General features: G+C 37.9%; 1 protein-coding gene across 1 annotated transcript in view; it reads right to left on the minus strand.

The window, feature by feature from the left end:
• Positions 1 to 10,236: 10,236 nt before the first annotated feature.
• kirrel3a (kirre like nephrin family adhesion molecule 3a) overlaps positions 10,237 to 23,958 on the minus strand; it is a 520,880-nt gene continuing 507,158 nt past the window's right edge. The window contains exon 16 of the mRNA XM_030154510.1: positions 10,237 to 12,519. Within this exon, the coding sequence (XP_030010370.1) occupies positions 12,043 to 12,519 (477 nt within the window). The 3' untranslated portion in view covers positions 10,237 to 12,042. The remainder of the gene's footprint in view (positions 12,520 to 23,958) is intronic.

A 23,958-nucleotide genomic window follows, 5' to 3' on the forward strand; every position in this document is an offset into this window, starting at 1 on the left:
GCTCCCTGCTGTTCGTCTGTCCTCTTTGTGTGTCCTGACTGCCTGCTCCAGTTGTGTGTTAGTGTCCCTCGAGCCTCAGTAGTCACCCTTCAAGTGTATGCCTTTATCTTATATCTTCAGTGGAGACCTATTCCTGTCTACTGGGCCACTGCTCTGCATCTGGGTCCTGCTTTCCAGTGGACCTGACAGGCTGTTTGCAAAGCGATATGTTTTAACTTAGCTGCTGTTACTTCTTTGAGTTTATGGTGTGTATGAATATACGGACTTGAAGTTGAAGTAACAGCACCCAACCTTTGGAGAATGTTTTTTTTTTTTTCCATGCATATGTGGAAGAAGAGGGGGAACGTTGTAAAAAAAAAAAAAAATAGATGTCAGCCAAGCAGGAAAGGAATAATGACTAGAAGATAGAGGTGTGATTGTGACAGATGTGTTTCATTTAATCCAACTGATTTTGGTCATGTATTATATTTTCTGATTTTCATCTCTATTCAGGTTTTTCTTTCCATCCTCATTTTTTTTTTTTTTTTTTTCCTTATGTATGTGGATGTTACATATCCAATAAACTAAGTGAAGGTTTAGGGCAGAACTAAGGGAAAAAACAAACAAACAAAAAACACTATATAGTGATGGGCCAAAAATGGGTTCTAAAAGGTGGTATGGGAATATAAACCTATCAAAAAGATCGACAAAAAAAAAAAAAAAAAAAAGTCACTGGACCCACAAATCCAAAGACAAAAAAAGGAATCAAATGAACACAGGTAAAACCAAAATCAATCAAAATGCAACGGTGGTCTTTTCTTTCAAGGGTAAAACAGGAAGACTCCTCTGAGGAGACACCAGACTGAACACTAGTCGCTTTTCCATTTACCCTCAAATTGTACAAATATAACTTGCGCATTAAAATGTACCTAATGGAAAAACGACAATTTCACCAAAAGTCTCATTTTTCGATTGAAAGTTTTTGAGCTGGCAAGAGGTGGTTTTTTCAGGTATAGCGCAAATGGTATATCACACAAAACTGCAATGGAAAGACCTTTTTTCGCAACTAGAGTCAGGTGAATTAAAAAACTGGATGTTGACGGACGTTACAACAAGCGAAGAAGAAGAAGAAACATGTCACGGTATGTGTGGACACAGCAGGAAATCCAATCATTTTTTAATTTAGTACAAGATAGAGGGGTAATATATAATAATAATGAATATATCTGTAAATCAACGCCATATTTACGTTCTTCGCCATGTTTTTGGAATGACTTCTCCTGTCATCTTGCGATAATAAATAAACAAATCATAGCATTTGTGATTTAATGGAAAAATCAACATTACGTACTTCTGTTTTTTTGACATTTAGTAAATGTAGGTAAAGTTTTGCGCAGATGTCCAATGGAAAAGCGACTACTGTCAGCCTCCTTATAGCCCCGCCCTTCCAGGACAATCACCTTCAGCTGTGGCAGTAACACAGGCGTATTCAATCACACCTAATCAGCAGAACCTGAAGGCAGACGGCCTGGATCTGCCTGATCAAATGCATTTAATAATAATCTTCTGATTTAAGCCTTCTCTCATTACATGTTTTTTTTTTTTATAGCCATCTAGTGGAACATGTTGTGAACATGACTTGAATATATAATGCTGTGTTCCAGGCCAGTTTTTGAGCCCGTAAGTCACGACTTCAAACCACGACACACAACTTTGTAATGTTCCAGGTAACTCACGCCAAACTGTTTGAGCACAAGGAATTGTGGTAGTTAGATGTAAACAAACCAGCATGGTGGACCGTACGTTATGCTCATTTACGATCATTGCTATTGCCAGAGGTGTTCATTCTTTGCTTATTTGAGGGAAACAGAGGAGTAAAAACAGCGCGTAAGTCAAGAGAAGCTGTTTTACCTTTTATGTTACGTTATTTGTATATTTGGATATGTATTTGGTATTGATCAGGGATGTCCGATATTGGCTTTTGTGCCAAAAACCGATATGCCGATTTTGTCCAACGCTTAATTTCCGATTCCAATATCTACCGATATCGCTGCCGATATATGTGGGATATTAAACTAATTTTAGGTAACATCACATATCTCCTGTCATGGAAGTAACACATCATGCCTAATTTTATTGTGATGCCCCATTGGATGCATTCTCAAATGCAACAAGGCTTTTAAAATGTAAACACTGTCTGTGCAAAGAATACATACTTCAACTTAAATTGTGGAAAAAATGCCATATTTACCTCCGCCAAGGAGGTTATGTTTTTGCCAGGGTTTGTTTGTTTGTCTGTTTGTTTGTTTGTTTGTCTGTCCGTTAGTGTGCAACATAACTCAAAAAGTTAAGGACAGATTTGGATGAAATTTTCAGGGTTTGTTGGAAATGGGATAAGGAAGAAATGATTAAATTTTGGTGGTGATCGGGGGTGGGGGGGCCCACGGGGGGGGGGGGGGGGGGGGGGGGCACTGATCAGCCTTGGCGGAGGTCTGCGCTCTCCGAGTGCTTTTAGTTATTTATTTTCTCTCCCTCCCTCCATGAGTCTATTACAGTGTGGCAACTCTACTGTACAATTTTGAAAACTGCACATTTCTTTCAGCTACAAACAATGCTTCATTTGCGCGTCGGTAAATGCTGGTGAAATCAAGGCATTATTTTATCGGTTTTAATGATAGGCAAAAAAAACGATACTGATATTCACCGATATTACATTTTTATGCCAATATCGGGCTGATAATATCGGTGGGCCGATATTATCGGACATCCCTAGTATTGATTTTTACTTGCACTCAATGACTGAAAACTAGGTAACGCTAGAGTAGCTGCTGATTATGCAGAACATTTGCAGATGAATAATGTTAGAGCAATACTTTGTTTTAATAAACAATTTGCATAAACACTGCATTCATGGGAGCCGCCATTGTTGTTTCACGGACTACATGACATCAGAGCTCTGAACTGGGAGAACATCGATCTAGTACAAGTTCATGGCTGCATTTTCACCGGTAGGAAGTTGGAAAAACACAAGTTACGTGTTGCCTGGAACGCAGCATAATGTCCTTTTAAATGTTAAAGGTTAACTCTCTTTATTAACACTATAGGGAAATTCAGTCTATGCATTTCACCCATTCTAATCCACATACAGCACATAGCATTAGCATTAACGCTTTCATGCACGAATTATGAGAACCATAATCAAATTTTTTTCCTGAGTGTTTTTATTCCTCTTTAGGCATGAAAAAAACAATGCAATTGAAAATTTTCTTCTGAAAAAAAAAAAAATAAAAAAATAAAATAAAATAAAAATAATTTAAACAATAAAAATAAAAAATTAATTTAAAAAAATAATGAAAAAAAAAATTCTTATGAACCTATTTTTCATGAGGTTGCAAAAATGTCCACTCAGCTGGACACCATTGTACCATTGTACACCATTGTACCTAACAGGTGAAACTTGCGTGGATTTAAAGTTCCGCATCGAACGACATCTTCATTCCTTTTTCTTTTTCTCAACATACTGTGCTGTTTCAGTGCAGCTGTGTACTGAACCGAACAGGTGTGTACCGAAACGGTTCGGTTCGGTACATGTACCGTTACAGGCCTACTGTCTAATGTAAATGAACCGGTGTGAACAGCAGCGTACACTAACACTGCATTAACTCGGATTTCCTCTTCATCACATGATCCATCCATAGCATGAGCGACTCAAAAATCACTAACACTTGGTCGACAGTTCAGGCATTGAAAGCATTTTGAGCTGTAAACAGGGACATAATAAAACAACACGCTTCCGCTGAACTAATTACAAAAGACTCCGGCACAGTTCTACTGAAGAGGAACCACTTCATCTGAACAGCCAAGGTGGATTTTAACCCAGAATATCTTCCTACAATGATTTCAGGTATGTTGTTGAAAACTTGTAAGTGCTGTCGGCTGAGTCTGTTACCTTCACAAAACTAATTAGCAAAATCCCAGTGACAAATAGAGACAGTGGGCCATCATGCAGAAGAATGTTCTCCACTTACCAGTACCGCTAATTATGTTTCATCATAGTAATAACAGTAATAGATAAAACCTGTTATGGGCCTGGTGCTAAGCAACACTGAAATAATGTAGCTATGTATGAATATGTAAAGTATTATGGAGATTACTCATCCTGCTAACTAACTACTATTATAACAGTTTTAAGTAATTCTCTCAGAGACACTTTTTTGGCCTGACAGGACTAAACCTGGCTAAATGTCATTATGAACTCTGCCCTCGTATCCTGGAGGATGTTTTGCAAAACTCTTTATATACTGAATAAATCAAAATGGAAAAAAAGTACATATAGTTTATGACTGATTTTGAATCTTTACCGAAGGGACCAGGGGCTCGTTTCTGCACTGGCTTGTTAAATCGTTAAGCCCAGTGCAACGCAAAATGCGCCCATTTCACGCATTTTGCGCTATCCCATGTCTGGGCTTGCTCTTTGTTTGCAACGTAAAATGCAATTATCCAGTTCGCACGTTAGTTCCTTAACCCCAACGCAACGCAACATGTGCTATCCCGTTTCTGGGCTAGTTGGTCGAAAGTGTGCGCTCGCCCAGTTCCTCGTTCCAGGCCTGATTTTCGGAGGTCGCGTTAGAATGAGGATATATTCTTGTAGCTTCAATCACTTCATTTCTGTCATGTACAGGGGTTGGACAAAATAATGGAAACACCTTAAAAAATAAACAAAATATAATTTAATATGGTGTAGGTCCGCCTTTTGCGGCAATTACAGCCTCAATTCTCCGAGCTATTGATTCATACAACTTGTGAATTGTTTCCAAAGGAATTTTAAGCCATTCTTCAGTTAGAATACCCTCCAACTCTTTTAGAGACGATGGCGGTGGAAATCGACGTCTTACTTGAATCTCTAAAACTGACCATAAATGCTCAATAATGTTGAGGTCTGGGGACTGTGCCGGCCATACGAGATGCTCAACTTCATTAGAATGTTCCTCATGCCATTCTTTAACAATTCTAGCTGTATGGATTGGGGCATTATCATCTTGAGGTGAAGGTGTTTCCATTATTTTGTCCAACCCCTGTATTTCCTTTGAAATATTATTTACATTTGAAAAATAAGATTTTTAACAGAAGTTTAACAATATCTTTGATGATAGATTTTTCCCATGGACGTTTTGCACCAACAAAAATGAATTTACCGAGTGAGGACTGATCTGCTCACTGAATTTTATTCTCTATCGATTTATGGATAGATATAAATTAGTTCAGGACAAAGTGTGTGTGGCTTTGAGAGATGAATGAATGAATGAATGAGAGCGGTATGGGGGCAGAGCTGGTGAACCGGTGGATGTGTGCGCACGCGTAATGAGATGTTTGTCCTGTTGTTCAGCATGGTTACAGCCAACAGTTACCATTTAGAGTTCTGTTAAATAAAGTCACCTGTGGAATAACTCAGGTCATCCTTAGACGTACAGACGGATGCACGATATACAGGGTGGGGAAGCAAAATTTACAATGAACATTTAGTTGTTTTTTCTCAGCAGGCACTATGTCAATTGTTTTGAAACCAAACATATATTGATGTCATAATCATACCTGACACTATTATCCATACCTTTTCAGAAACTTTTGCCCATATGAGTAATCACGAAAGCAAACGTCAGAGTGTGTGATTTGCTGAATGCACTCGTCACACCAAAGGAGATTTCAAAAATAGTTGGAGTGTCCATAAAGACTGTTTATAATGGAAAGAAGAGAATGACTATGAGCAAAACTATTACGAGAAAGTCTGGAAGATACTATTAAAGAAGAATGGGAGAAGTTGTCACCCGAATTTGAGGAACACTTGCACAAGTTTCAGGAAGCGTGTGAAGGCAGTTATTGAGAAAGGAGGAGGACACATAGAATAAAAACATTTTCTATTATGTACATTTTCTTGTGGCAAATAAATTCTCATGACTTTCAATAAACTAATTGGTCATACACTGTCTTTCAATCCCTGCCTCAAAATATTGTAAATTTTGCTTCCCCACCCTGTATGTGTGTAAATAATTCAGTTCAATTCAGATATTCTATAATACTTTTTTTTTTTTTAAAAGTGTGACATCATACATCAGCCTTTTAATGACAGGAGAAGATGAATTTTTTACTCACTCATGACATGTGGAGTCCCCGTGTAGGTTTGTGTTTCTGGTGTGAAGCCTGGACAGTCACTGGTGTGGAGTTTGAATGGGGATCAGTGTCACCTGTCAAACTAGTCAAACACTGGTGTCCTTAGGAAAGAGCCTAAGGTTAAAAAATAAATAAATAAATAAATAAATCAACTGTGCAGCAGATTGTGAAATGTTGAACTAGTAGATAGTTGAATTTTAATTCTCCCTGACTAAATTAATACAGGTAACATTTTGACATTTGTACACTCACTTACTTAACCCAAAAAGACCCAGTGTTCCTTTTGTGGCAGTTCCCAAATTATTTTTTCCTCTCTATTTAACCTTTCTTAATTGACTTATCACCATTTATTATAATAAAACCCTCTTTATTTTGTGTTCTTTCAGTGAAAGTCAGTTATTTTCCTATAATTTAATTTACTGATTGTGTAGATGTTCATTAAAACTCAGATTAAAGTTGAAAGAACTGAAGAAAAAGTTATTTTTGAAGCAAAAATATTTCATTTACCAAGCATTAAACAAGTGTCTCCATCCACTCCTCCATCACTGATAAAACTCCACAGGTTTTACTGGTGAATCAATGTTGTAGAAGATGATGGTGTTTCCACGTTCACTACAGAGCCTCTGAACGTCCAAATGGGTCATATCTGATGACCATGAAAAGACGACAAACTGCATTTTACACCAATTATTTACATGTATTGATAGAATTACTGAATCAACAGGTATTAAACATTTTAGATCAGTAAATGCTTTTGGTCGTCAGTGGCTGTTTGCGTCTTTATGGGTTAAATTGGTTCTATGCAGCATTAATATTACAAGCTCAACATCAGATGGAAGTTATGTAGCAGAACCTTTGACATCCAAAACTGACAACAATTCAACGTTAAGTTATTTTCATAGTCAACACTTTTTCTAACAATCTCTCTGTGCTGCATCAGCTGATAGTTTACATTATAGCTCTGTTAGCTTAGCCCACAAATCACCATCATCAATTTTCTGTACAGTTTGTGTTGTCAGTAGCTGCACTAACGAGCTGTTTGGAATCGTGGAATCGGTCAGAAGTGTCACAGTTTAGTCTGAACCATGGATCAACAAACAGTAAAATTGAAAAAAAAAAAAAAAACATAATAAATTTTAGCTCCATTCTTTTCATTTACAGCTGTGTCCAGTGGTGAAAACAACAACAGTGCTTCTATCTTTTATCACTTTGTCACTTCAGTATGAAAATATTGAGTTCATATTGATATAATCCAGTACTTTGGCATCTTTGGTGTAGCCTTTGAGCTCTTTATTTTAAATACTGATAATTTTAGTTCATTTTTAAAAAAAATATTTGATGTGGCCCCCACTAAATTCAGCATAATCCTTGTGCTTCTGTACATATGCAGCATCAATAGCATATTCAGGGATAAAGAACAGCAAATTTTAGTTCTAACAAGTCAAGCGGAAAACAATAGTGCTGGTTTGACTTCCACTCGACACTGTCTTTTGTTGCAGTGTACTGTGCATTACGATATATCCTTTAACATGCTGTGCTGGTCTTTATCAAACACAGGAAGCTGGCACAGACACCCAGGGAAGCTCAGCAGAGCCTCTCTAAATGCATGCTTGTGTTGTGCATGATTCCACCTGCTGATCCTCAGGATCCAAGACGTAAACTCACAAGGCATGCCTGGTAAACAAGATAACAGCAGGAAGAGGTACAGCATTTTCAGGATGTAGGAGCTGGAGGTTTGGGCTGCGTTGAAAACAAAGACTCCGCCCTGTACTTCACACAACAGCACAGCTCTTACAGCAAGACAGAGTCCTTTAAAGGTTATGCAGCTCAGCATGCAAAGAAACTATTTTGAAAATTAGAGGGGGAGAAGTAGCAAATTCCATATTTTTGGGTTCTCAGAAGACGTTTCCGAAATACCTGTGCGGGGTTCAATTTTCAGGCTCTACAGGAGGCCATTCTTTGATATCAGTTTGTGGAATTGCCCTGACCTCGACAATGAAATGAAATTTGATTTTTTTTTTTCATGTTTTTTAACAATACTGTGTGTCAGGGAGATGACAAGTAAACAGATCCAAGGACACAATGGAAAGTTGTGACAGTCGGCAGAGTTATTGTACAGGTTTCAGCAGTGTAAGGTGTAATGTAAGATAAGTCACATACCACAGATGGATGTATTGATGGACTGGTGGATGGATGGTAAGATATGCTGTGCTTCCACTGTGTGGCACCGGCTCGACTCGACTAAACTCGGCCTTTTTGCTTTTCCATTACAAAAAAAGGACCTGGAATCTGGTACCCGGTACTAGTTTTTTTGGTATCACCTCCGCCAAGGTTCCAAGACCTGGGAACAGATATTAAAACATGATGTGTAAATACTGCAGACCACTGATGGGTCAGAGAGTTGTCTCTGTGACCTGCGACTCTGTGTTTTACAGAAAACAGATGCGGGAGTTGACAGTAAATATAGCGGTAAGTTAATCCACATGATGACAGCCCGCAAAACTACACCATGGTTGGTCAAGGAGATTCAGATGTAAAAATTTAGCATGAGCTTGACAGAACAACACGCAGCGAGTGAGTTTATCAGCAACTCTGAGCAGACGACACAGAAGTAACGCGCCCCATCGCTATCCACTCCGCTCCAGGTACTGTAAAGCGGGTAGTATCCTGTAATGGAAACGGTCTCCAAGAATAGTACCTGGTACCCGAGCCAAGCCGAGCTGAGCCGAGTCGAGCCAGTTCCATGTAGTGGAAATGCGGCAATAGATGCTTATTTAATGCAAAGGGACATTTGGTATCTAGTAGCTCAAACAAGTGGGTTCCAGTGGGTGGAACATGTACCCTATAGGCCGAACCTGTGCAGTTGTTATGGGATAGGCTACTTTTACACACTGATTGAAAACACACAGTACTAAACTGAGAGCCAGACAGCTGAGAGTGGAAAAAAACTAGTCAGGAGGTGAGATCAAATAATCATCTAAATTCAGTGCATAAGTGCTAAGTAATATGTGAATGAATACATAAATGATAAATAAATGAATAAATAAATGCTAAAAACAGCGAAATCAATGAACTGTTAAGGCGAAATAAATATTAAAATGATTAGCTAATGGCATAAATAAACTGCTGAAAGAGGAGATTAAATAACCTAAGTGATAAAATAGTTGAGAAAATGTGCAGTTTAATGGTAGAAATAACTTGAAGTCATGAATATATAGTCTTAAGACCAAAAGTCACATGTTAAAAATTAGGTAAACATGTTAATGGTCCACCTTGCTCTGACATTGTTTTCACTCCTGAAAGATTCATGATTTTGCTGTATCGTATACATTTAGTTTGCTTCATTTTGCTTTTACATTGTCATCTACATGTACTATGATGATGTTTATACTAGAGTATGATGTTTTTAACTCATTTTCACCTTCTGTCTTTCCGTAATAACTTTGCTTATCTCCCTGTGATTGCTCCTAAAATATGAAAAACACACAAAGCATTTTCCCATCGCACATGGACCAAATGGTGACTCAGTTTTATCCAGACCGAGACCACCTCTTTAGGTCAGACCAAACTCCGGCTGTTTGTTCCACGTCCTGCTCCAGGGGATGCTTCATACATGGAGAGTTCGAAAGTCCAGACCAAAAAGGAAAAAAAAAGAAAATAATAAACTACAGAATGCGTCCTGAGAGGCTGGGCCAGATTTTCCCAAAGTGCATTCTGAGTCCAGGGGTCCATGTGCCTTAAAATTTCATTCCCCACAGCCTGTGATGACCCCAAGTCATTACTTCAATGGTTACTTTTCATTTTCCAATGAAGTAGCCGACAGTGCTCTCCATAATGAATTAGAACTACTCTGTATATGGAATCTATGTCTTATTTATTAAAGACAGAGAAAGAAAAAAACCTGAAGTTCAGGCCAGCTTGGCCAGGGGCCCATCAAGCCTTTGTGCCTGGGGGGGGGGGGGGGGTCGGTCTTTGACATAACGCTTTGGGCCTGGCAAGAAGAAACAATGAAAAAAAGTGAAGTGTACTGCAACGAGATGTATTACAAAGTATAAGATAAATTCATTAAACAGAGAGTCAGGCAGCTTTGAGGTATATTGTTTTCTTTAATCAAAACACAACGTTGGCACAAAATCTTCCTTTCTGTACAGTAATGTCATGTCTACAACAGAAACTCCCAAATGTAAGGTAAGATTCCCCAAAATGACAGTGATGAGATTCATTTATTACACAGTAAAAGTGAGCCTAATACATCTTGTAAGTGCTTAGTAATGACAGTACATCAACCCATGCTATTCAGTTATAGTCATTTGTAGAACGTGAGTAGCTATGCAATGTACCACTTTGTGCTTTCTTCACTTCCCTCCGAGACAATCCTGAACGGTATTATTTGCGTTTGTCAGCTGTGTCATATTGGACTTGTCTGTCATTTGGATTGGCTGATTGCCCTTTAGATCTGAGGTGGTTGTTGCAGCGCAATTTTATTGTGCGGCTGCTATGACTGATAGGCCATTTAACCACCCCAGACACTCATAATCATCGCATATAGGCTTATCTTAATTTCCTCATAGAAGTGCTCAAACTGATAATTGTGACAGTACACGTGTTTGCTCATCCTTCTTTTTTTAGCCATTGTTCTTGAGAGCAGCGGTCTAATTGTTAGGCTTCAAACTAATGATAGCCTTTTGTCACCAGCTCTAGCGTTCTGGCTCACTTAAAACAGTGAGCATCAAAGTCTCTGGAAGCTAAGAAATATCAGACGGCAAGGACCTCACTTTAACTTCGCCCATTGTCATTCAGTAGTCAAATCACAGTACACAAAATGCTGGGTTTTACAGAGCGCTAGTGTAAACAACACGATATCAGCCAAATATGGAAATGAGAAACCTGCTCTGGCAGCTAGAAAGTGCTTTTCCAGAGATACAGTACACACACAAGCTGCAAGTGTCTCACATTAAATGGGAAAAGTACAGATCTCAATACCCTTGCGCTACATTTGTAAACATCGTAAGGTCCTTTCAGGAGGGAAACGGAAAAATAATAACTCGGAAAAGCAGCAGGTGATGGAACAAAAGCGTCCTTTGAGAGTTGGCTTTGTGTGACGAGATGGCATGTCCTCTTCTCCATGCATTCTGTGATCAGTTCATGAGGAATGATCCTTTGCAAAAGCATACACCGAAAAAAGGCAAAGAAATTGTCACAATGTTCAAAAAAGAAGAGCCATTAAAGAGCCAAAAACAATGTACAGCACATTATACAAAAGAGACCCCGTTTTCTAAAGCAGGAAAAGTTAAAAGTCACCAAGGTGTTGTGGTAACACATGTACAGGAAATGAGTGACATCCAACAGTTGCTGCTGTGCCAGCTCACATTGTTTTCTCCTTCACTGCGCTCGCATTTTCAGATTTTAACAATAGCCTCGGCGCTCAAATGTCAGAAGGGGAGCTGAGCTCACAGCAGCCAGAGTTTCTCATTAATACAAAATCTGCTCATTTTTTTGTCTGATTTTCTTTTTTTCTTTTTGATCCTTTTACCATAACTTACCATTTCTTTACTTTGCACCTATGGGTGCAAATGTCAAGGCAGTCTTTAAAGTACAAAAAAGGGACAGCAGCAAACAACTGTGTTTCTTGTCAATTATGAGCAAAAGCAGACAAATGATTGTCATGGATTTTTTTTTTTTTTTTTTTTAACTTGGCTCATGATTACGATGTTGCACTTTGATTCCAGCTGTTTCATCCAGGTGTTTTAAAGTCAAAAGTCGACTACAAACTGTTTTATGTCCCTTTATTGGAATACCAGTCGAGTACTGCAAAGGCTTCTCAGTATGTAGGTAAGATGGCTCCTTGAACGTCTCCTTCCGTCCTCGTCGTCTCGGTCCAGGCCCCAGCAGCCGTTAGACGTGGGTCTGCATGCGTTTCTGCAGAGGCCTGGTGAGGTCTGAGTTCTGGGAGGACGACTGGGAGTAGTGAGAGGAAGACGAGGCCGAGGTCTTGCTGTCCTTGTCGAACTGCACGTATCCGTCCTGCTTGCTGTAGCTGCTGACGCTGCTGTCGCACTGCGTGTCGATGAAGGAGCTGGAGTCGCTGAGCGAGCTCCGCTGGAACTCCCGCTCGCAGAGTTCGATGGAGCTGCTGCCCATGCCGAGGACGAAGCGCTGGCTGTAGTCGTAGAGGCGGTTGGGGCCGGCGCCCAGGGTGTTGTAGATGTTGGTGAAGGACATACCGGTGGGCACCCTCTGCTTACCGATAGTCATAGTTCCAGCCGGGGGACTTCGGACTACGTCGGGAGTCTGACTGGTGGCCAGGGACATGGTGGGTGTGGTGTGGTGCTCGTTGAAGGTGTTGACGCTGTAGTAGCCGTTGGTGGGGTCCTTTAACATGAAGCAGAAAAATAAAAAAAAAGGTTTAGCTCTAGTTTAGTTCATTTATTTTGAACATGTAACAAGTGAAACAATCATAACAAGACTGAAGAGTAAAACATTAAGTCTGACATCATAAAACTAATGTCTGTCTATGACAGTGGAGTCTTTATACTCATTATAGTAAAACTTTTTTATTAAATGAGGCTCCAGTCGGGGTCATTTATTTAGCTTAAATACAGCTGTTAGTGCAATTTTCCATAAATGATCTCCAAAATGTATGAACAGACAAATGAAACAACCACAAAAAAAACATAACCAGTCATCTGGAATTCATATAGTAGAGTACGGTATAGAATATCAACTCAAATTAGGCAGTAGATTGTTATATGTGTCTTAAATTATGTTTAACCTTCTAGTCCTTTTATATTTTCGTATCATTTCACCTCGTACTCGGCTGTGTATTAACATCAATTGTTTTTGTTTGTCTTCTCCTGAAACTGGGCGGCACATATAAAGGGCTGACAAACAAAACATGAAGTGTGAAGATGTGAGACAACTTTATTTTATATCAGAGAAATCAATAAAACCCTGTTTGACAGATGCAGTGGGAACTAATGATAGACAGCTAACGTGCTAACATAAGCTGGTACCAAAGTTTTTCCTCCGATTAAGACTTATAACTTTACTTATCACCTTCATCTATATGTGAAATAGTGGCAAATTCTCTATAAATATTCATACCTTATGTCACAGGTGTCAAACATGCTGCCTGGGGGCCAAATCTGGTCCACCAAAGGGTCCAGTCTGGCCCCTGGGCTGAATTAGTGAAATGGAAAAATTACACCAAGAAATTAACAATCCTTTTAGTTCAGGTTCTACATTCAGACCAATTCAATCTCAAGTGGGCAGGACCAGTAAAATACTATCATAATAACACATAAATCATGACAACTCCAAATTTTTCTCTTTGTAAATGTAAATATTTTCATGTATTTACACTAAAACAAAGTATAATTTCACAAAAAAAAAAAAAAAAAGAGAATAACCTGAACAAATACAAACAACCTGAAATTTCTTAAGAGAATTAAGTGTAATTTTACCAATATTCTGTCTGTTACTAAATGTTTTATGTGTTTGTAGATCCACTGTGATCTGTAAGTTATAATGTGCATGTGTAAATGATAAACTGAGGCCGAATATTGTTAAAATTACACTTATTTTTTCAGTTTGTTCATGTTTTTCCACATCTTTTGAAAAGATAGTGTGTAGATGTAAACCTTTTCATATTGTAAATGTACTTTTTTCGCTCTAAAACATCGAAAAAAGTTCGGAGTTGACAATATTTATATATTATTATGTTATTATTTTACTGGTTCGGCCCACTTCAGATCAAATTTAGCTGAATGTGGCCCCTGAACTAAAATGAGTTTGCCCTTATGTAATAAGGAGTAGGAATAAATACAAACTTTTTTACTGTTCTGGTATCCTTTAATATTATGGAAGTCCCACTCCAACAACAACAACATACTAAGCTTCTTAAGTCTTTTTTTCCAACTTCAAAACATTTCTAGATTCTGTTCCCAGTTGTCAGGCTGATTATGAACAGGATTTGGACCCGACAGCGACAGATTGTAGAAAAAGCAGACGTAACCACAGTGACGTCAGCCGCTCTTAACCAGAGCTGCAGTAGAGCTGTTTGTGGGAGAAAATACTTTATTTAATGAACAGAAACCCAGAAAACGTGACTCAACACTGAGCAGTCAATCACAAGTGTCAATCAACACCCACACAGCAAATCCTCAAAAACCTTCTATATGCCCCCCAAAAAAAATATATTTGGAGAAAAACTGCACCAAAGCACCATTGGTTAGGGGGGGTTCAAATGAAGTGAATGGGTTCAGAATGACTCCTGGGAAAAAAAATATTGACTTGGTATTTTTACAAAGGTTGAGTGAAAGTCAGCTAAAACTTGTTCCAGGCTCTTTTTGGATTCTGCATCTAGCATCTCTCAGTGGTATTGTACTTAAAGTTAGTTCTGCATTGACTTCAGCTTCAAACTGGAGGTGTTGGCCCTTGTGGATGAGTAATCAGGCTCAGTTGGACCAGTCTGTGTGAACAGTTACACATAAACCCATGTGTAATAGAATTGAGTATTAAGTCTCAGGATCTAGTTGAAGTAATTTGCTCTCATAAAGATATTTCTAGCATGTTTGGTCATTTTTAATCCAGGCGATTAACTTTTTAACCTCTGAGACATTATTCCAGGTAAACGTGCTGCTGTGAATTCATGTCAGTGTCATAAAAGCTGCTGTGTTTTTTTTTACTGTGTGTTTTAGGGTCAAAACAGGGTGGAATAACAGAAAACGACTGAGATGAATTAACGTTTTACAAGTTTTTACTAAATAAAAAACTCAGAACGTACATCACTAAGAGATTTAGGATGTTTAACATAACCTGAGAACTGTTTTTGTTTTAAGGCTGTTTTTTTTTTTTTTTTTTTTTTTTTCTACATCAGTCCAGCTGCTTTTTGACATCTGGTTGAACTCTAAAAGTAGTTACACACTCAAAACTCAGTAAAAACACAGTAAAAATGAAGGAAAATCACCACAGTGCTGCAAATAACAGTAAAAAATAGGGATGTTATGTTCCGATCTGGCATTTTTTAGAAGATTGGATCGGATTTAATCACGAAATTGGGCCAGTCCTGAGGCAGGGGGGGTAAACACACGTCTTACTCCCTCAAATTTAAGTTTCCAAATGTAGGGAAAAGGAAAATTAGCTGCACAACAGCAGGAGGCTTAGAGGAATTAGTAAAACATCTATGGGTTTCACTCTCACTTTAACGTGATGCGCGAGTGGTTTTTTTTTTTTTTTTTTTTTGTGGAATTATTTGGCCCGACCCAACCCACCCCGCAAATAAACTGACATTCTTTTGACCCCGCCCCAACCCGGCCTGCAAGTAACCCACTGATGTGCGCATCAGTAACGTACGGCACAGAACACACCCCCATGTAATACCAGGACTGACCTGTACATAGATCGGCTACAGCAGTGGCAAACATAGGGCCCATGGGCCAAAACCGGCCCGCCAAAGGTTCTAATTTGGCCCACAGTATGAATTTGAAAAGTGCAAAAATTATACTAAAGTTATTGAGAGTTAAAGGTGTCATCGTTGTTTTAGTTTAGGTTCCAAATTCAACCCAATTGTGATGTCAAGTAAAATAGAAGTATGATAACCTATAAATAATGACTCCAAATTTAAATCAAAATTTTACTGAAAAAAATCGGAATCGGATTGGTATCAGCAAGACTAATCCAAAAAAAAAAAAAAAAAAGATCGGATCGGAAGCAAAAAAATCCAGGAACTGCCACTCCACCACAGACCTTCACTACTCTCCTTTGGCTCACCCATGGACTCTGATGTTTTCGTTTCCAGGTTTTGTGTTTTTTAGGGATGTCCGATAATATCGGCCCACCGATATTATTGGCCCGATATTGGCATAAAAATGTAATATCGGTGAATACCGTTATTATTTTTTTTTGTCTATCATTAAAACCGATAAAATAATGCCTTGATTTCACCGGCATTTACCGACGCATAAATGAAGCATTGTTTGTAGCTGAAAGAAATGCAGAGTTTTCAAAATTGTACAGTAGAGTTGCCACACTGTAATAGACTCATGGAGGGAGGGAGAGAAAATAAATAAATATGGCATTTTTTTCCACAACTTAAGTTGAATCCAATGGGGCATCACAATAAAATTAGGCATGATGTGTTAATTCCATGACAGGAGATATGTGATGTTACCTAAAATTAGTTTAATATTCCACATATATCGGCAGCGGTATCGGTACATATCGTAATCGGAAATTAAGCATTGGACAATATCGGCATATCGGTTTTTGGCAAAAAAGCCAATATTGGACATCCCTAGTGTTTTTTTCTCATCACACTTTATTCTGTTCCATACTGTGCATTTGAGTCCATTTGTTCAGCCCGTTATGACAAAAACAAAAAACAACAAAGAAAACGGTGTTTAAAAAAATAAATAAATAAAAGCTCAAACTGTCTATTTTTATAGTAAGTTGGTCTCAGTCCCTACTCTGTGTTTTGCCCCCATTACACAGGTGGCGGGGGTTGCACTGAGCATGCTCAGATGTCTATGGAAAGCACAAGATCTATTCTATCAGCATATGTAGAAATGTTCCTATTGAGGAAACGGTTGAATTTTCAGGAATATTTAAAATAAATCCTACATTCAGAACGCTCACCACAGACACGTCAGGAGCTAAAGGGTTAATGACGTCACAGCAAAAAATACTGTATTATGAAGGGATAAAATGACTGACATGTGGCATCAGAATGTAGGCTTATATAGGGTTACATTAGAAACACAGCAGACTAGCTGCTCTAGTCATTACTGCATAAAACGTAGAGGTAAATAACCTGTCAGCTGTTTGTTTTGGTACAAATTACTACTATGTAACCCCTTTAAAAACAAAACTAGCTTTCAGATGAGTTTTGACTGAACGAATGTCAAAAAAACCCCTGAATTTATAAGAAGAAAAGACCTGCAGCAAGAAAGTTTTTTAAAAAGTGCAGCAAGAAAAGTTTTTTTGTGGACGATCTGGATCTGAGACAAAGCTCCTAAAGTTCCGAACATGACCCTAGTGTCCAGTTCAGCGAGGTTTTACTCCTGTTTGTAGCATCAAAAGAGCAGAGAAACACTGCGTCGTAATGCGTTTCATGACATAAGTGGTTTGTAAATGCACTCAGTGGTCAGATAATTATAGGTGCACTATCTCATTGAAGGAAATCCTACATTCAGAATGCTCACCACAGACACGTCAGGAGCTAAAGGGTTAATGACGTCACAGCAAAAAATACTGTATTATGAAGGGAAAAAAATGACTGATATGTGGCATCAGAATGAAGGCTTATATAGGGTTACATTAGAAACACAGCAGACTAGCTGCTCTAGTCATTACTGCATAAAACGTAGAGGTAAATAACCTGTCAGCTGTTTGTTTTGGTACAAATTACTACAATGTAACCCCTTTAAAAACAAAACTGGCTTTCAGATGAGTTTTGACTGAACCGAACTGCAGCGAATGTCAAACAAACCTGAATTTATAAGAAGAGAAGACCTGCAGCAAGAAAGTTAAAATAAAAGTGCAGAAAGAAAAGATTTTAGTGGACAATCTGGATCTGAGACAAAGCTCCTAAAGTATTTAAAGGCAAAACCAAAAGTGCTCAAAAACGGTCAAAATAGGCTCAATTCCTTAAGGGTTAAAAACAAAACTGGCTTTCAGATGAGTTTTGACAAAACTTAACTGCAGCGAATGTCAAACAAACCTGAATTTATAAGACGAAAACACCTGCAGCAAGAAAGTTTTTTAAAAAGTGCAGAAAGAAAAGTTTTTTTGTGGACGACCTGGATCTGAGACAAAGCTCCTAAAGTTCCGAACATGACCCTAGTGTCCAGTTCAGCGAGGCTTTACTCCTGTTTATAGCATCAAAAGAGCAGAGAAACACTGCGTCGTAATGCGTTTCATGACATAAGTGGTTTGTAAATGCACTCAGCGGTCAGATAATTGTAGGTGCACTATCTCATTGAAGGAAATCCTACATTCAGAACGCTCACCACAGACACGTCAGGAGCTAAAGGGTTAATGACGTCAGAGCAAAAAATACTGTATTATGAAGGGAAAAAATGACTGACATGTGGCATCAGAATGAAGGCTTATATAGGGTTACATTAGAAACACAGCAGACTAGCTGCTCTAGTCATTACTGCATAAAACGTAGAGGTAAATAACCTGTCTGCTGTTTGTTTTGGTACAAAAACTGGTGCCAGTTTACACCTCTGATGAAACTTGGCCATCCACTGACAGAAATAATCATCATTTTGTGTTTTCTGGACTAAGAATCTGCTCCAGTCGGTGTGTTTGTGCGAGTGCCCGGTGTTCCTCAAATGAATCACTGCCTCTGCTCCTCATGGCTACATTAATATAAAAGTCATTTATAAACCTCAGCGTCTGAACACAAACTGGTCTCTCATCTGTCTGAACACTTCCTCGCCTCTCCCTGAAGGTCAAAAGTAAGAAGTAATTAGAAAATAAGATGATGGATACAAGAAATTAATAAACAGGCTAATCTGTGGGACGTGAAAAAGCAGATAACATGCTTTAATGGTGTGAGTCATCTGTCTGTGACTCAGACAGCACATCCTGTTAATTAATGCTCAGTAATATCCATGTTTATGCAGTATGTATTGTAGGAAGTGTTGATGCATTTTATTGTCTGTCACATCTTATGCGAGACTGTCTCATTCTGTTCCAGAAATAAGCTGGTTCCATCAATACCAAGATGCAAAAAACGGAAGGAAAATGATGCGCACATATATGACATAGTGAATCAATTAGGAGTCATGTAGCAGTAATATGATAAGCACACTGTTTTTGAAAGCATACATTATTAGCGCACGTCACATTTATCCCCAGGGGAATGGAGGAAGTACGTTAAAGAGAAAAAAATATAATTGCTAAAGGAGTTGAAACAAAACCCAAGGTGGATATTTTCTCCAGTGTTTGAAGAAACAAAGACAAATGAAAACCTTCTCATGATTTGCTCCAAGAGCCTGAGACAACAGTCTTTTACTCCTGTAAATGCAAAATTGACATTTTTGTATCTGTTAACACACAGAATAAACAACAATTAAGCCGAGATATTTTTCAAACAAGAAAAACTGAAGCAATATATTTACTTTTCATATGCTCTAGAGTTAAAAGGGGTATATGCAGTAACTGAGAGGAAATGAATTTTAGAGTCAAATAAGGTGATTAAATGATAAAATCTAATAGTACTGTTGTTGTTTTCACCACTGGACACAGCTCTAAAGGAAAAGAACAGAGTTTGATGCTGAAATCACAGCGTTTCTTCAACATGTGTGAGTTTGATTATAGTGCTTATGAAGGTATAAGTTATTATCTCTGCCAGGAGGTATTGTGATCGCTTCGTTTTGTTTGCGTGTTTGTTTGCATGTTTGTTTGTTAGCAGGATAATTACCTCCGCCAAAGAGGTTATGTTTTTGCCAGGGTTTGTTTGTTTGTCTGTCCGTTAGTGTGCAACATAACTCAAAAAGTTATGGACAGATTTTGATGAAATTTTCAGGGTTTGTTGGAAATGGGATAAGGAAGAAATGATTAAATTTTGGTGGTGATCGGGGGTGGGGGGGGCCCACAGACCAGAAAATTTCATCAAAATCTGTCCATAACTTTTTGAGTCATGTTGCACACTAACGGACAGACAAACGGACAGACAAACAACAAACCATGGCAAAAACATAACCTCCTTGGCGTGGGGGGGCCCACGGGGGGGCCACTGATCAGCCTTGGCGGAGGCCTGCGCTCTCCGAGTGCTTCTAGTTCAAAAAGTTATGGACGGATTTTCATGACATTTTCAGGAAATGTTGATACTGGCACAAGTAAAAAATGATTAAATTTTGGTGGTGATCGGGGGGGGGGGGGGGGGGGGGGGGGGGGTGCTTTTTACCTCCGCCAAGGAGGTTATGTTTTTGCCAGGGTTTGTTTGTTTGTTTGTCTGTCTGTCTGTTTGTCTGTCCGTTAGTGTGCAACATAACTCAAAAAGTTATGGACAGATTTTGATGAAATTTTCAGGGTTTGTTGGAAATGGGATAAGGAAGAAATGATTAAATTTTTGTGGTGATTGGGGGTGGGGGGGCCCACGGGGGGGCCCATTTCCAACAAACCCTGAAAATTTCATCAAAATCTGTCCATAACTTTTTGAGTTATGTTGCACACTAACGGACAGACAGACAGACAAACAAACAAACAAACAAACCCTGGCAAAAACATAACCTCCTTGGCGTGGGGGGGGCCCACAGGGGGGCCACTGATCAGCCTTGGCGGAGGTCTGCGCTCTCCGAGTGCTTCTAGTCTTGTTATGTGATGTTATTGTCTTTGCTAAGTTCTGAATTTTAATTTAGACAGTTGAAGTCTTAAGTTTAATCTTTTTAGTAGTCAGCACTTAATAATAATAATAATAATAATAATAATAATAATAATAATAATAATAATAACTAGAAAAGCACTGGAAGAGCGCAGACCTCCTCCAAGGCAGATCAGTCCCCACCCCCCAAACCCCCCTGATCACCAAAATTTAATGATTTGTTCCTTGTGCCAGTATCAACATTTCCTGAAAATTTCATCAAAATCCGCCCCTTGAATCTTGAACTATTGACAACATAAACCAAATGGAAAATGGAGGTGATTTGTGGTTTTACTGTGGCTATTTTCAATGTAAAACCAGAGCTAAGCTAACAGAGCTATAATGTAAACGATCAGCTGATGCAGCACATGATGATTATAAGACAGTGTTATTTGGACCGACTATAAGGAAGTAAATTTGATGATACCATGGTACAGACATGTGTCATGTGTGGTGGTTTTTAGTCATAATTGTGTACTGGTACATGACATATATCAGTACTACTACTATGTAACCCCTTTAACCCTTAGGGGTCCACAGTCACAGCCCAGTGACTCAATCATATGACATTTTCAACACATCATAGGGTTGGAAGTCGGTCACATAGGCCACTGGGGACAAGAGCATTTGATGTTGATGGAGCAAATACAACTGAAGATATGACAGTTTGAACTTGGAACAAACAAGCGTGAGTAAAATTATGAAAATGACGTGGGATGGCATTAGATTTCTTACCATATTTTCGTCATTTTTTTGTCTTTTTTCAAAACGGAAAAAATGGCAGAACCTGCAGATTCTAATCCACAGACTGAATTAGCATTACAGGTAAGGGTGAGAATGACCCCCACCTGAAACAGATGCGGAAACCTGTAGTGGAGTGGTGGGGGGAGGGGGGGAGAAAACCAGAGAAAATGCCTATGTAAAGATATACTTTTATGTCAAATATCTGAGTGTAGTTTTAATTTATTACAATTTTGATTTTATATACCTAATATTTGGAACCAATATTCAATTTTAAAGTCTTTGAAAAGGTTCATTAAGCATCTCTGTGTTATTTATGCAATAAATTATATACATTTTTCAAATCTGATTTTTTTGTGTTTTTTGTCCTTTTTTGTTGATATAGTAGATTAACCCTTTCATGCACGAATTATGAGAACCTTAATCAAGATTTTTTTTTCCTGAGTGTTTTTATTCCTCTTTAGGCATGAAAAAAACAATGCGACTGAAAATTTTCTTATGAAAAATAAATAAATTTTTTAAAAAAAGTAAAAAAAAAAAAAAAAAACATTTAAAAAAAAATAGTAATAATAATTAAAAAATTCTTAGGAACCTATTTTTCATGAAGCTGCAAAAATGTCCACTCAGCTGGACACCATGCATTTAATTTTTGAAGCGAAGAAATGTGCATTTACTGATAATTGCGTGAAAACTATAACTATTACACTCAGGGGAGATCTACACAATGTTACCAATTCATGTCAGAAACGATATGTAATGTCTTAAATCTTTAATAAAGATATGTGTAAAAAAAAAACAAAACAAAACAAAACAACAAAATCCATGAATGTACAAGACAGGGGTCTGCAACTTGTGGCTCCAGGGCCAAATGTGGCTCTTTAGCCTCTCTCTATGGTTCCCCTTGTCAAAAAACATAAGAAGCATTTTGAAATAAACTGAATGAACCATTACTTTTTAACACAGTTATAGGGCTAAATCAATTCTAACATTGTCCATCTGCGAAAATGTGCAGGCTATACACAGAATCAAATAATTTTTTGACAGAATATAAACCGAAATGTATGTCACACTACATTATTTTCTTGCCAAATTTAATATAAGATACTCAGTCTGCATTTGTTCATAGTTTTGCTGTTTAAAAGTCAGAACATGAAATTTGAGCTTTTTATCTATTACACATTGCAATTTTGTTTGGAAATAATGTACATCATTAAAAAAAATTGTGCAAATCTTGAATGTTTTCTTTATTGTAGTTGTATAATTTCATAAATGCACCAAACATTGCATTATTGTAGTGGAAATACAAAGTTAAATAGTTAAATAACAAACTAATGACAAATAGGCTACAGAAGAACAGCTGCCTCATAGTAAAATGTAGATGAGTTTAAATATTTTTTCATAGCTCCAGTCACATTTTTCCTTCTTTTTTGAGTCAAAAATGGCTCTTCAGATTGTAAAGCTTGCAGATCCCTGATACAATAGAACAGCTGTAGAATAAGTGTCCACTGTAGTGACCAGTATACATGAAAGGGTTAAAGTGGAAAAAATAATAGATGAGACAGATGAAGTTGTGCTGAAAAAAAAGATACCAAACATGGGTATAGTAAACATTTCGTTATATAGTATATAAAGGCAAAACCAAAAGTGCTCAAAAACGGTCAAAATAGGCTCAGATCCTTAAGGGTTAAAAACAAAACTGGCTTTCAGATGAGTTTTGACAAAACTTAACTGCAGCGAATGTCAAACAAACCTGAATTTATAAGACGAAAACACCTGCAGCAAGAAAGTTTTTTAAAAAGAGCAGAAAGAAAAGTTTTTTTGTAGACGACCTGGATCTGAGACAAAGCTCCTAAAGTTCCGAACATGACCCTAGTGTCCAAGTTCTTTCAAGGCTTTACTCCTGTTTGTAGCATCAAAAGAGCAGAGAAACGCTGCGCCGTACTGCGTTTCATTACATAAGTGGTTTGTAAATGCACTCAGCGGTCAGATAATTATAGGTGCACTATCTCATTGAGGGAAATGGATTACTGCTATGATGAGGGAGTCATTTGGCGATGCTATTGTATATTAAGTAGGCAGAGGGACTTTGAGGGATTGGCCCCCAGATTGATTGAATATTAAAATGGGTAAAATTAGTGACCTAAGCAAATCTGAGTGTAAGGGATGTCGTAATGCTGCATCTCAACAGTGACTGCCTTCAGGTTATTTTTACACATCACAAATTCAACTTCTGACTCAGGTTTTCTTAAACAGAAATTAGAAAAAAAAAAAAAAAAAAAAAAAAAAAAAAGCCCATAAATCATGTCACAACTGTTAGATATTAGCTCTGCACTTTTACAGAGTGGATGTTTGTATATTGCTTTTAAAAAATATAATGAAATAAGCAGTCCATTTTCCATATCTTTTCATCATCTTGTCTTTGTTGTTACTAAATGTGTCCAAATAAAGTAGGAATAGCACAAGGAACAGTGAGAGTGTATTAGAGCGTATTAGTCAACTGTCTAATCAATTGGGGACTCTTTTGTCAATTGATAATCAGTTTAGAGTCGATCTAACTGCAGCGTTTTTAGTGTTAATATTATTTTTTTTGTTTCCTGAAGCTTTGAAAAACAGTTTTTTTTAACCATTGCCTGACATTTTATAAACTGATTGATCAGGAAAATAAACAAAATGAAAATCAACAATGAAAATAATTG

Source organism: Sphaeramia orbicularis, chromosome 14 (assembly GCF_902148855.1).
Source record: "Sphaeramia orbicularis chromosome 14, fSphaOr1.1, whole genome shotgun sequence".
In the NCBI taxonomy this organism is placed as follows: domain Eukaryota; kingdom Metazoa; phylum Chordata; class Actinopteri; order Kurtiformes; family Apogonidae; genus Sphaeramia; species Sphaeramia orbicularis.